Source organism: Aotus nancymaae, unplaced genomic scaffold (assembly GCF_030222135.1).
Source record: "Aotus nancymaae isolate 86718 unplaced genomic scaffold, 86718_ANA_hifiasm-v0.15.2.pri h1tg000040l, whole genome shotgun sequence".
NCBI classification, from domain to species: Eukaryota; Metazoa; Chordata; class Mammalia; order Primates; family Aotidae; genus Aotus; species Aotus nancymaae.
The window spans coordinates 43,630,914-43,645,005 of NW_026988454.1; the positions used below are offsets into that span (position 1 = coordinate 43,630,914).

General features: G+C 42.8%; 1 protein-coding gene and 1 pseudogene across 4 annotated transcripts in view; both read right to left on the reverse strand.

The window, feature by feature from the left end:
• Positions 1-2,012, reverse strand: part of NKAIN2 (sodium/potassium transporting ATPase interacting 2) — a 1,034,673-nt gene extending 1,032,661 nt beyond the window's left edge. For 2 of the 4 annotated variants that reach the window (XR_010336617.1, XR_010336618.1), the window contains exon 1: positions 1,629-1,805. Coding sequence is in view for 1 of the 4 variants with exons in the window: in XM_064360728.1 (XP_064216798.1) it covers positions 1,629-1,682 (54 nt within the window). In the remaining 3 variants the exon portion in view is untranslated. Of the gene's footprint in view, positions 1-1,628 lie in introns of all 4 variants that reach the window. The other 2 variants (XM_064360728.1, XM_064360729.1) reach the window with 1 other exon arrangement.
• Positions 2,013-7,341: 5,329 nt separating this feature from the next.
• LOC135268272 (uncharacterized) overlaps positions 7,342-14,092 on the reverse strand; it is a 42,110-nt pseudogene continuing 35,359 nt past the window's right edge.

Sequence of the window (14,092 nt, forward strand, 5' to 3'; positions counted from 1 at the left end):
TTAGAAGCTAAATCACATTTTTCAAATTTTAAATTGAAAGCATAAGAATGATCTACACACCCACTCATTCTCACAGTTTTATGCTTTCACACAGTGAATCAGCAAATGTATTCTTTTCTGAATAATATATAAAAATAAGAATGTTTTGAAAACCTTTATGCAGTTTGGCATACTTGGCCTAATGGGTTGTTTCACAAAGTAAACTCCCTCATTGTTCTGGGGAGCTTTATGATTAAGAGTAAAAACCTTTTATTGCAAAAGTTATATGAATCTGTGGTACAGAAAAATAAACTAGTTTACACATCACTGAGAAACTACTACATTCTGAAAATTATATTTATAGTTCCATCTCCTTTTTCTTACAAACAAGTACATAAGTGCCTAATTCACAGATCAAAATAGACACCTTCAGGTAACTTCCACGAAAAAGAAAAACATCCGGAGACAATACACAACAAAAAGCACTGGTTCAGCTAATTATTAAACAAAGCAACAATAACTAACACTCATGGGCTTCACGACAACTGATAAACAAGAACACTTAAGGAATTCCTCTGTCAGTTTCAATGGCAAATCCTTGCTCTTTGGAACACTTTACTGATTGGACACTCAAACATCTTCTGCCTTATAGTCACTTCAACCTTTATGAAACAATTGTTGAAAATGTAGATGGCTATTTCAGTTCATTTATACTTTCTAAGGAAAGCTATTTAATGACAAGTGTGAGCAAGTACCTCCTACCTCAAATTAACCACTTACCGTGGTATATTTTTCACCTCTCAACTCTCTCCTTAAACCCTCCTTCCACTGCCCTTAGGGAATTGAAATTCAGCAACATGACATTTTCCATTACTGGTTCCTTGTCTCTTTGCAACTGTACAACATTCCTCAAAAAGTACATATAATTCTCCATCCTATTGGATCAAACAACAATATCTATTTCAGGAGCAATAATATGCATAATGAAAGACAGAATATTTTTTTCTTGGAATTGTCTGTGATAATTGTGGTTTAAAGGTTACTGTTTCCATCTATGACAATGGTGTTGCTGAGTTCATCTAAGTATTTCTGTTCAATCTGCATACTTTAAAAACTCAATGTGACTTCTAAATTAGACTTTTGTAAGGATACCATCTGCCCCAAATAGTGGTTTTTTTTTTAGAGCATTATACTTAAAGACAACATTTTCTTTAAAAAAAAAAAACAAAAACTCACGTCTATGAAGAAACAATGATACTGTAAAATTTAGTACAGAGAAGAAAAGTCCAAAATTCTCTGTTTAACACCTGTACAGTAAATTGTAGGTGACAATCACGTTGTTACATTAATAGGACTGCAAAGCATAAAGAACAAGAGCTACATCTTGCTTTGCCTAAAGAAATTAAAGACAAGTTTAACCCGCACCTGCCAAACTGTCTTAAAAGGGACAGAAATAGGTGGGAGCGGAAAGGCTCACCTCTCCTGTACCCCAGAGTGCGTCTCCCTGAAATCATTTTAAATATAAGCAATATATCTGTCACCTTCTATTTTTTTCTTCCATTCTAGTCAATGGCAGACCCTTTACTGCACTCCCCTGCCCACTATCTCAAAGACACATTACAGAATAAGGGGACCCAAGTGTCACTTACCAGTTGCATGCCACAGATAAAGATAAGCGTGCACCTGCCACTGCAATAACCCATGGTTTCCGAGACCCCTGCCACAGACAGACTGTCCCACGTCGGCCACCGTCGAGCCCCCACTTTATCCAATCAGATCGCGGGGAAGGACAGGCAAACCTGCCGAGGGCTCGGGGGCTCCGGGCTGCTGCTGCCAGCGTCCTGGGAAGTGACAGGCATTAGGACCTGCTGGCGCGGCGGCGGCGGCGGCAGCTCCAGCCGCGCCCGCCCCACATACCTTCACTCGCTCGGTGCACACGCCGCGCCGCGGGCAGCGCCGCCTGCGGAGACGCGTCCAGGGCCCGCAGGGGCAGCAGCGGCAGCCTGGCAGCGCCGCCGCGCCCTCGGGCATCTGGCCCCCGAAGTTTCGCCCCCGCCGCTTCCCGCGCCGCTCGCCTCACGCCCCCCAGCGCGGCCGCCGCCCGATGCGCGCTCGCCCGGCGCTCTCCGCGCGCAAGCTCCGGGGGCGGCAGAAGCGCGCGCGGGCCACTGCCCGCCTCCCTGCGCAGCCCGCGGCTCCTTTGCGCCCTGCGTTGCAGGGCCCGGCGGGCGGGGGTGGGGCGGGGAGCGGGGCGCAGGCCGGGCGGGGGCGTCCGGGCTCCGCGATCCCCGGCGGCGGCGGCGGCTGCTGCTGCTGCGCGCAGTGATGCGGGTCCGTGCCGCGTCTCAGCAGCGGTGCTGCCCCTCCCCTCGCCCAGATATGTGAATCCTCCTCCTACAACAAATCCTTCAACCTGCTCCCCGCCGCCCCTTCCAAGGGGGCCAACTTTGAGGACGGCTGGGGCTGCCACCCAGGCGGCCGCTGGCGGCGGTGTCCAGGAGGAAAGGAGCGGCGCGAAGGCGGGGACCGGGGCCTCGGGGCGAGGAGTCCGGGTCTCACGACCGCGGCGTGCTGGGCTGGAGACGGTCCTGCTCCGGGAGCCGAGCGGGGCACTCCGCGGGAGCGAACCGAGTGTGTGTGCGGGTTCGCGGGTGAAGGGACGAAAAGGAGGGCTAGGGAAGGAGGCTGGGGTCATGGAATAGGGGTGCAGCCGAGGCATCCAGAGCGGCCGGAAAGCCTGAGTGGTGGAGAGGCCAGAGATGGCTAGGAGAAGGGGTGCGGTGGCCCCGGACGCACTGCCTGCCGCCGAGCACCTGGCTCCCGAGGATTTGAAGGGCCGGAGCGCCGAGAGCTACGGAGCGGACGCTGCTTGGGGAAGGGGACCGAGCTGCTGCCGGAGTTGGGAAAATTTAGCAACGGGAGCGAATAGGGATGCGATGAGTTGCTGTTGCTGCTTTAAACTGTTGTTTGTTTTTACTTAAAATATTAGAGTCGAAGACCATTTTAATACTCAGTTACTTCTGCCTCACAGACCCTCCGGCTGGGTGTGGATTCCTAGTGGAGAAGCTCGAGCCGCCTCTGAGCACTGGCTGCTACCTGCAGAGACGGGCATCGGAGCCCGCTGCTGCCACCTGCGGGCTGAAAGCTGAAGGGCGCAACATGCTGGCCCAAGGTGGCTGCCCCTGGGGCGTGGGTATTTAGGATTTAGTTTCCTTTATAGCCCTGGGCAGCTAGTGAAAGCAATCCTAACTTTTCCAGGAAGTGAAGGTTATTTGTTGAGATCCACTGAGGAACTGACTCATTGGGGTAAACCACAAATAAGGATCCCGAGTGATTGCTTCCTTTGAATAAATATTATGACGTATCAGAATGACTAAATGCAAAGAAATTGAATAAGGCAGAGAGACTTTATTCTCCAGAAGCCTGGCACTGAATTTTCAGAAACGATTTGTCAGTCCTAGAGAGCCAAAAAGGGATTAACTGTTAAATTTATGGAGCACAGATATTTTATTGCTATAATGAGAACGTCTGCTTTTAATCGCCCCATTTGTAAAGGGACTTTTCTTCTGAAAAATGCTTTTCAGTGTTTAATAAAATTCACAAGAGCCCAATATGTACTCTTAGGCACTGCAAGGCCTCGAAGGTAATAACTGCTCCACAACCTTTGGTAAAACTGAAGCCTTGTTCTTATTCTGTCTTTATACACATTAGCGGTCCTGTACCTGCTAGGGTTACAGGTATTTTGCATTACCAAACAGAAGGCTGTAAGTTAATTGACTATTCAAGAAGCTGCTGCCATATTGTCAAAAGCATTCCATTACTGTCTTAAATTTATCATAGGAACAACACATTTATGTGGATCCCTCTGTAATTCTGCAGAGGTTTCACTGCAACCGCAATAGCCTAAGTAATCTTTAGGTTGTATAGGAAAGCAGAATGCTATCTGTAGCTGACTCTGGCAGTGCCTCATCATAGTTCTTGGAGTATGCTCTTTCAGTCCATGCTCACCTTTTTGTAATCACTTGGGACAGTTTGTTTTCTAGCTGTAGGAGGTGCTTGACTGAACAATAAGGTTCCATCCCTAAGAGCTACCCTCACCCAAGAGTGGATGGGAGTTGGTGGTAAGTACCCCAACTTCTTTAATCCACAGATGGGAAAGCCTCAAACATGTTCTAGTCTACACCATTAAGGTCCCCACTGGTGTTGAGCCCTAGGTGCCCACAGTAGTAACTGGCTCATTCATGCACTCTGAATTGCCTTCCTTCCCTTCCATGCCTCATCTCCTTACTTTTGTACAACTACTTCCTGAAGTCACCTCTGAAATAAACCACTTCACTCAAATCCTTGTGTCAGAGACTGCCTCTTGAGAATCCCAACCTAAGGCATTCTCCGGGGACTTTGATATCTCATATGACATCACTGGCACAGTATTCTCAGAAGTGTGAATTACAAACAATGTTGAGCATTTACTGTGTGCAACTACTGCCTTATGTACTAAACCTACATCTTTTCATTCATTTATCACAGGAAACCTGTGAGCTGATACAAATGCACATTCTAAAGGTATACAAACTAAGAGAGAAATCAAATATTTTTATCACAGATGCACATGTTCTTGGCAGCAGAATTAGAATTTGAAGGGTACGACTATGAGACACTAAAATTCACTTTTCAAACTACTGTACCATACTCCTTTATTTTAATATGCATTCCCTGTCATTCTTTTGGAATTCTATACAAAAGTGATGACAAAAATATTTTGAAGAATAATCACATATATTTTATCTGTAAATTAAACTGGCATCACATCCTTTACATACAGTATAGGCAATGCCTGACTTATGAAAGGGCACCCTAGTTATGGATGCAATTCCATAACTTAATGTGGCTATGCACTTCCTATTCCATTTTCTATTATTCCTGGAACTGAGTGTCTTAGTAGAAGAGATTAAAAAGACAATCCCAACAGTTCCATAGATGTACATGAAGGAGAAAAATTGTCTCTAATTTGAATGTTGATTGCATTTTCACTTAGAAATAAGGTCATAAACTGTTTAGTTATATAAGGTGTCATACCTTTTGTTGACTAATATGTGACATAATATTGTGAATTGCTTTGTTTCTATGGGGAAAATGTGCTGTATATTCCACACCTCCATCTGACTCACCTTGCCATGCTGTTTTAAAGTACTTTTCAAGGTTGTTTCAGATCTATTATCTCATTTATCTCTCAGAACAACTCATGCAATGCAGTAGGCACACAGCCACTAAGTGAGTGGAGTTCCAGACTGCTAACACTCAATCACTTCAGCTACACCACAAGCTCAAGCTTGGCTTTGCAACTCTGCTGAGCAATTTAACTGCATTTTATTGTCTCCATTCACTAGTTTAAAAGCATAAAAGCAACAATTAGTTCTTTTGAAAATTTTTCTGGGTACATAGTAAATGTATATATTTATGGGATACAGGAGACATTTTGATACAGGCATAGGATGCAAAATAATCACATCTTTACATTCACAAAACTGACATATTTGATTCATTGTATATATTACATATTTTATATTAGCATGAATTTTTTTCTTGCTTGGATAATGATTAGGAAAATCATATATATTTTAAATATAAATGGCCTATAAGAAGAAAATAACTACAAATCCTTCCATCCAGAGGTAATGTCATTTTTATACAAACCACTTTCTAACAAAAATTGGGTGATATCACGCACAACATATTTTAACCTGCTTTTTTTTTTTAATTTAACAATTGACCAAAAACACGCATCCAAATTATTAAGTTCACGGACTCTACAGCCAGACATTTAGTTTCAAAATTCAAGCTCTGCCATTTATCAACTATGTAATCTTAGGCAAATCACTTAGCTCTTTGTGCTTTGTTTTCTTCTTTATAAAATAGGAGGGGTAATCACTTATATCATAGAGTTTCTGGGAGAATTAAGTAAACGTCAACTAAGTAAAACTTTTAGAACAATGCTGTTTTAGGGCTCTCTACAGGGAGAGAACTAGTGGAATGTATATATTATATATATTTTATATATGAGAGTTTATATATTATATATTATGTATATTATATCTACATGGGAGTCTGTTAAGTATGAATTCACATGATCACAAGGTCCCAAAATAGGCTGTCAGCAAGCTGAGGAGCAGGGAGAGCCAGTCCAAGTCCCAAAACTGAAGAACCTGGAGTCCAACGTTCAAGGGCAGGAATCATTCAGCACGGGAGAGGGATGTAGCCTGGGAGGCTAGGCCAGTCTCTCCTTTCACATTTTTCTGTCTGCTTATATTCTAGCCATGCTGGCCCCTGTTGAGATTGTGCCCACCCAGATTAAGGGTGGGTCTCTGTCAGGGTCATCACCTGTAGGAGTCTGTCCTGCAGACCCTGACTCAGTGACAGGTGAATAAAATACACTGACACATGGATATTATGCTTTGCCAGTTCTACTGAGTGTGTCCAAGTGGCTTATAGGCACCCTGGAGAGTGTTGTAAACAGTTGGGATCACTGGCCTTCACACGCTGGCCTCCTTGGCCTTTATTCAGTACACATTAAATGACAAAAACTTTGAGTCAACACCACTAGAGGTTAAAGATTAAAGGACAGGTTCCAATGCCCAAAGCAAACACCATTAGTGGGTAATATCCTTGGTCAACCTCCCCCTGAGAGGGTCATCCAGCTCAAAGGTTGGTTTTAAGACCACATGAGTAAATAAGCTAGCTAGGTAAACTACTCACATTCCTTTGTATTTGTGCCCTAATCTCTCTGGCTCGTGCAAAGAGACTCTGGCTGCCTTCAGTCAATAACTATAGAAAAAAACCCTTAGGTCTTCCAAAAGGGTGTGATACTATGTTCTATAACATTCTCTAATATTTTTCTCTTAATATTTTTTCCACCACCCTAAGTGAATCCCCATAGGTCTGCCTTTCCCAGCCCACTGACTCAAATGTTAATCTCCTTTGGTGACACCCTCACACCTGGGATCAATAATTTGTATCCTTCAATCCAATTGAGTTGACACTCATTAGTAACCATCACAAGTCTACCCCTTGTCAACTTGAACCCATATACAAATCCTGAAATCATATATAATCTTTAAATAAAGACAATAATAAGGTTATAATTACACCTAACATAATACAACCGTCCTTCATACAAATGAAAACGCACCAATCCTCAACCCAAAAACTATTACATAAAGTTAACAATACTTAAATGCTGATGTGAAATCAAAAAATCTTATGTCACATGATAAAGGAGAAAGGAAATAAAATAAAGATATTTTCTTAGTATAAGTGTATACATGCACAAACGTGTTTAACAAAAGGAGGAAATATTCATGACAATTACAGTCCCCATAGCTGCAGCTGGTCACATGGTTGTAGCTGGTATTGATGACTACCTTTTTCTACTGCCCATTCTGTATTCCCTTTGTCTTCAGCAAGCACCTCAACAGGGTATGTGTGTGTGTGTGAGTTCCTGGTAGAGTGACCCAAAACTTCATTCCTGAAGGGTCAGGGTAATTTGTAGTTCTGTCTGGATTGGGCTATTGTAGTTTCCATTGACCTTACTCACAGGATATGGTAATACTAAGAGACACCCTAATGGATCTCCTGTATTCCATGCATAATCTTCCTTACCTCCATTATGGAGTAGTAGACTGATTTCATCTTGGTAGTCAGGTCAATCACCAGAGCCAATACCATAACTCCCTTCTTAGTGTGTTGACTTAAAAGTAAGAGAAGCCCAAAGAGTCCACGTGGGAATCTTAACTTCCAGTTTAATGAGATCTTTGCTGTGTCTCTTGGTGGCAGCATTCCTCCCTCTGGAACTAAGACCTTTAGGCCAGTAGAATTTAATGTCTTGGGAACAGGAAGCAAAAATTTTGCTAGTGGATCACTAAGGGTGATGGTGAGTGGTGCCACTTCCACTTCCACCCCTTGAATCCTGGACCCATGAATCCTAGCTAAGAGAGAAACAGTAGCATATATTGGAGCATACACAGCCTTCTGGAGAACTTTGCTCCAGCCCTGCAAAGTTTTATCACCTAATTAATGTTGTAATTGTGACTTCATAAGGCCATCCCACCATTCTATCAATCCAACTGCTTCAGGATGATGGAGAACATGGTAAGACCAGTGAATTCCATGAACCTGAGCCCACTGCTGCACTTCTTTAGCTATAAAGTGAGTGCTTCAGTCAGAGGGCAGTACTGTGTGGAATACCATGATGGTGGATAAGGCATTCCATGAGTCCAGATGGTAGTCTTGGCAGAAGCACTGCATGCAGGATAGGCAAACCTATGTCCAGAGTAAGTGTCTATTCCAGGGAGGACAAACCTCTGCCCTTTCTATGATGGAAGAGGTCCAATATAATCAACCTGCCACCAGGTAGCTGGCTGATGACCCTGAGAAATGGTGCCATATTGAGGGCTCAGTGTTGGTCTCTGCTGCTGGCAAATTGGGCACTCAGCAGTGGCCATAGCCAGATCAGCCATGGTAAGAGAAAGTCCATGTTGCTGAGCCCATGTGTAACCTATATTACTATCACCATGGCCACTTTGTTCATGGGCCCATTGGGTGATGACAGGGTTGGCTGGGAAAACAGGTTGAGTGGTGTCCACAGAACAGGTGATCTATCCACTTGATTATTAAAATCCTCCTCTGCTGAGGTTAGCCCTTGGTGAGCATTCTCATGGGATACAAATATTTTTACAGTTTTTGACCACTCAGAGAAATCCATCCATATACCTGTTCCCCAAATTTCTATGTCACCAGTTTTCCAATCATGCTTCTTCCAACTCTCTGATCATTCAGCCAAACCATTGTCTACAGCCCGTGAATCAGTATATAAAGACACAACTGGCCATATCTCCTTCCATGCAAAGTGCACAACCAGGTGCCCTGCTCAAAGTTCTGCCCACTGGGAAGATTTCCCTTCACCACTATCCTTCAGGGACATCCTAGGAAGGGGCTATAGTGCTGTGGCTATCCACTTTCAGATGGTGCCTGCATATCATGCAGAATCATCTGTAAAACAGGCCCTAGTCTTCTCTTCCTCTGTCACTTTATCATAGGAACTTCCCCTGAGTCCATCAGTGCAGACTGAGCAAGAGGAGGTAAGGTGGAAGGAGTGGAGACCATGGGCATTTCCTCATGTAACTTGCTTTTGCCTTCAGGACCTGCTCCAGCTGGATCACATATATACCACTTCCACTTGATGACGGAATGCTGCTGTGCATGACCCACTTTATGGCTAGATGGGTCAGAAAGCACCCAGTTCATAATAGGTAGTTCAGGTCACATGGTGACTTGATGACCCATAGTCAAACATTCAGTTTCCACCAAAGCCCAGTAACAGGCCAAGAGCTGTCTCTCAAAAGGAGAGTAGTTGTCTGCAGAAGATGGCAGGGCCTTGTTCCAAAATCCTAGAGGCCTTCCCTGTGATTCACCTATGGGGGCCTGCCAAGGCCTCCAAACAGCATCCCTATCTGCCACTGACACTTCAAGCAGCATTTGATCTGTTGGGTCATATGGCCCAAGTGGCAAAGAAGCTTGCACAGCAGCCTGGGCTTGTTGCACAGCCTTCTCCTGTTCTGGACCAAACTCAAAACTGGCAGCCTTTGGGTCACTCAATAAATGGGCTGGTGTAACACACCCAAATGAGGAATGTGTTGCCTCCAAAATCCAAATAGGCCCACTGGGTGTTGTGCCTCTTTCTTGGTTATAGGAGGGGCCAAATGCAGCAACTTAATCCTTCACCTTAGAAGGAATATCTCAGCAGGTGCCACAACACCAAATCTCTGGACATTTTACTGAGGTAGAAGGTCCCTGAATTTTAGTCATATTTATTTCCTATCCTCTGGCATGCAAATGTCTCACCAATAAGTCTTGTGTGTTTACTTCTTCTTGCTCACTGGATCCAATCAGTATAATGTCATCAGTGTAGTGAACCAGTGTGATAACTTGTGGAAGCAAAAAATGATTGAGGTCTCTGAATAAGATTATGACACAAAGCCAAAGAGGTGATATACCTCTGAGGTAGGACTGTAAAGGTATATTGCTGGCCTTGCCAGCTGAAGGCAAATTGCTTCTTGTGGGCCTTATGAACAGGAATAAAGAAAAAGGTATTTGCCAAGTCAATGGCTGCATATCAGGCACCAGGAGATGTGTCAATTTGCTCCAGCAATGAAAAAACATCTGGTATAGCAGCTGCAATTGGAGTCACCACTTGGTTAAGCTTATGATAATTCACTGTCATTCTCCAAGATTCATCTGTCCTCTGCACAGACCAAATAAGAGAGGTGAATGGGGATGTGGTGGGAATCACCATCCTTGCTTCTTTCAAGTCCTTGACTGTAGCACTAATCCATGTAATCCCTCCAGGGATGTAATATTGTTTTTAATTCACTATTTTTCTAGGTAGAGGCAGCTATAAAGGCTTCCATTTGGCTTTTCTCACCATAATGGCTCTCACCCTACCAGCTAGGGAGCAAATATGGGGGTTCTGCCAGCTGCTACATATGTCTATGCCAATTATGCATTCTCACACTGGGGAAATGACCAAAGGATGAGTCCAGGGACCCACTGGACCCACTGTAAGTCAGACCTGAGGTAATACTCCATTAATTATCTGATCTCCATAAGCCCCTACTTTAACTGGAGGACCACAGTGATGTTTTGGGTCCCCTGGAATCAATATCAGCTCAGATCAACTCAGATAAACTGGAATCAACATCAACTCAGCCAATGTCCAGTAGTCCCCAAAATGTCTGATCATTTCTCTTTCCCCATTGCACAGTTACCCTGGTAAAAAGCCAGAAGTCTCCTTGGGGAAGGATGGGAGAAAGATTCACTGCATAAATTGTCAGTAATGTATTGGGGTCCTTCCTCAAGGGGACCTGGACTCTTGTTTATTCAAGGGATTCTGGGCCTGTAAACTGGGTCAAGTTAGGAAAATGATTGAGGGGCCATGATTCTCTGTTTTTGTAATTCAAATTAATCTTTTGTCCATTCACCCTAGAAGTTTCTGCTTATCTAAATTAAGAAGGAATGCAGTTGACTTCCTGTCAATTTCACTTCTAGGAACACCGTGATTAATTAGCCAATGCCAGAGCTCTACATGAGTCAGACTATTCTAATTGCTGCTTTGCCTCTGTTGTCCACTACAGTAGCTACACCCATCTGGCCTTTGATGGTTGAGTGCTGCCACCTGGCTCCTGCCACCTCGGGATCCAATTATTCTCATTGTATTTAAATTTTGTAGTTGAGTGACTGCAGTTCCCACTGTTAGATCTCACATACAGAGAAAAGCAATTACAGGACTCTTCAAAGACGCAACTGCTGCCCTCATAAGTCTATTTCACAAGGCATTGGTCAAGCGTATATTTTTTGGACCTTCCCAACTGGGATGAGTAGGTCTGAAGTGACTAATCCACTCCACCATCCCAATCTCTCTAAGCCTTTGGATCCCTTCCTCTACAGTAAACCAAGGGAGATCAGGCATTTCCAGCTCGCTCACAGTGGGCCATCTTTTGATACATATTTCAGTTAACCAAGCAAACAAACTATTAGAACCTATTTTAACTCCCCGAGCTGCAACATTAAATGCAGAGTTCCTACTTAGTGGGCCCAAATCAATAAATTCAGCCTTATCCAACCCTATGTTCCTTCCACCATTAGCCCACACCCTTATCATCCATTCCCATGACCGTTCTTTAGATTTCTGGTTATATAAATTAGAAAATTCAAGCAGTTGTTTTCCAGTGTAGTGCACTTTCTCATGGGTCACAATCTCAACCTTGCCTCCAGGGGTCCACTGGGACTTTAGTCTAGATATAGGTCTTGAAGCAAACAGGGGTGTCGGGGTGGCTCCTGAGGATAATCAACATTATCTTGCCAGGCAACTTCCTCAGGGGAGGCCATCACTGTTGCCTTAGTTGGCACAGGGTTTATCTCCTAAGATAAAGGTAGAAAGTCTGATGTCAGCATGGGTTGGGGAGAGGATGTTGTCACTACTGGGGATGGGGAAGCTGTTTCTTCTGGCAAAAAACGTTTCACCAGAGTTTCCAAGTTTAGTGTCCCCAGCTTCATCAGGGTCCTTCCACATGTCCCCATTCCAAGTTGCAGGGTCCCTTTCTTTTCTAGTTAATGCCCTCACTTTAACAGTAGGCTCCTGGTGAGGCTGTGCATACACCTTTCATTGCAAGTCAGCCACTCACATAATAAGAGCTCGTGTCTGTTTTTCCACAGTTTTAGCTCTTTCTCTCCAAGTAATAAGACTCTCACTTCAGTATCTACTTCTGAAGTGAGGAGATAGAATACCTGAGTTCATCATTTTATTTCTTCACTTTGTCCACTGAACTTAGGAGGGAACAACCAGCTTTATTATGTTCCTTGGTTCTCTATATATGGTCAAAGGTATTATGTATAGAGTCACTAAACTCCTTGCCTCTTATGAGCAATGAATCAGAAGTGTCAAATGCATTTATTTTGCATAACTATCTAAACAGTTCCTGCCAAGGACTATCAGTGTTCTCCATACTATTATAAGTAGAGTCCTTAGCATTTTGAGGTCAGTCATATTAAGCAGCCAACCCCATAAACCTCAAAACCAATGAAATTACTACATCCTTAATATTCTGTTCCTTTAGAACCACTCCTGGTACCAAAATCTGTATTAGGGTTCTTTAGAGGAACAGAGCTAATGGATATATATATATATATCTCTCCATATATACAATGTGAATTAATACTTAATTTTTGTATATATAATTTCCATATATATGAGAATTTATTAAGTATAACATATTAAGTATAATTTATTAAGTATAACTTATTATTTCTATATACATATGGGAATTTATTAAGTTTTAACTTACATGATCATAAAGTCCCACAATAGGCCTTCTGCAGGCTGAGGAGTAAGGAGAGCTAGTCTGAGTCCCCAAACTGAAGAACTTGGAGTCCAGTGTTCAAGGACAAGAAGTATTTAGCATCGCAGAAACATATAGACTGGGAGGCTAGGCCAGTCTCTCTTTTCACATTTTTCTATCTGCTTATATTTTAGCCATACTGGCAGCTGATTAGATTCTGACCACCAGATTAATGGTGGTTCTGCCTTTCCCAAGCCACTGACACAAATGTTAATCTCCTTTGGCAATACTCTCACAGACACATCCAGGATCAATACTTTGCATCCTTCAGTCCAAATAAATTAACACTCAGTATTAACCATCACAAATGCTTAGCAGTTAATACTTTAATATTTAATTATGATGATTCTGCATAAAACATAGCATTTATGACTATATAAAATACCAATTATCCCAATTATTTAATTCATATTCATTTCTTATACCTACAGCTTTTGTGGTGGACAAAATAATGGCCTTCTAAATATGGCCACACTATAATTATTGGAACCTGTGAATATGTTACCTCACAGGACAAAAGAGACTTTCCAGGAGTGATTAAGCTAGGAATCTTGAGATGGGGAAAGTATCCTGGAATATCCAGGAGGATGCAATTCTAATTGCATGACCCCTTAACAGTAGAAAAATCTTCCAGGCTGGGAGGAAAAGAGATTTGTAGATGTAGGAAGGGGGCTGTAAGTCAAACACTACCCTCTAGAAACTAGAAAAGATATGGAAATGGAATCCCTTCATAACCTCCAAAAGGACATTTATGCCGACAACTTGATTTTAGCCCACTGAGACCCATGTTGGGTTTCTGACATGCAGAATTGTAAGATAATAAATATGTGTAATTGTAAAGTTCTAAATTCGTGGTAATTTATTATAGCAGCAACAGAAAACCAGTTAAGTTTGCTTTCGATGCTTCAATATTACATACTTTAAAATAAATAAATCTGTAGATAAATTTTTGCCTGTGTTGTAATGATTCCCTTATAATATATTTCTAGAAGTGGACTTGTAAGTCAAGGAAGAAAGCAAAATTGTAAGGCTCTTGCTAAATAATACCAAGCTTACTGTAAGGGTGTGCTATCAATGTATCTGTGTGGGGGTTGGACAGGCTGTTTTCCCTATGCCTTTACTAGTAATGGATATTATCATTTCAATGATTATTAAAAACACAG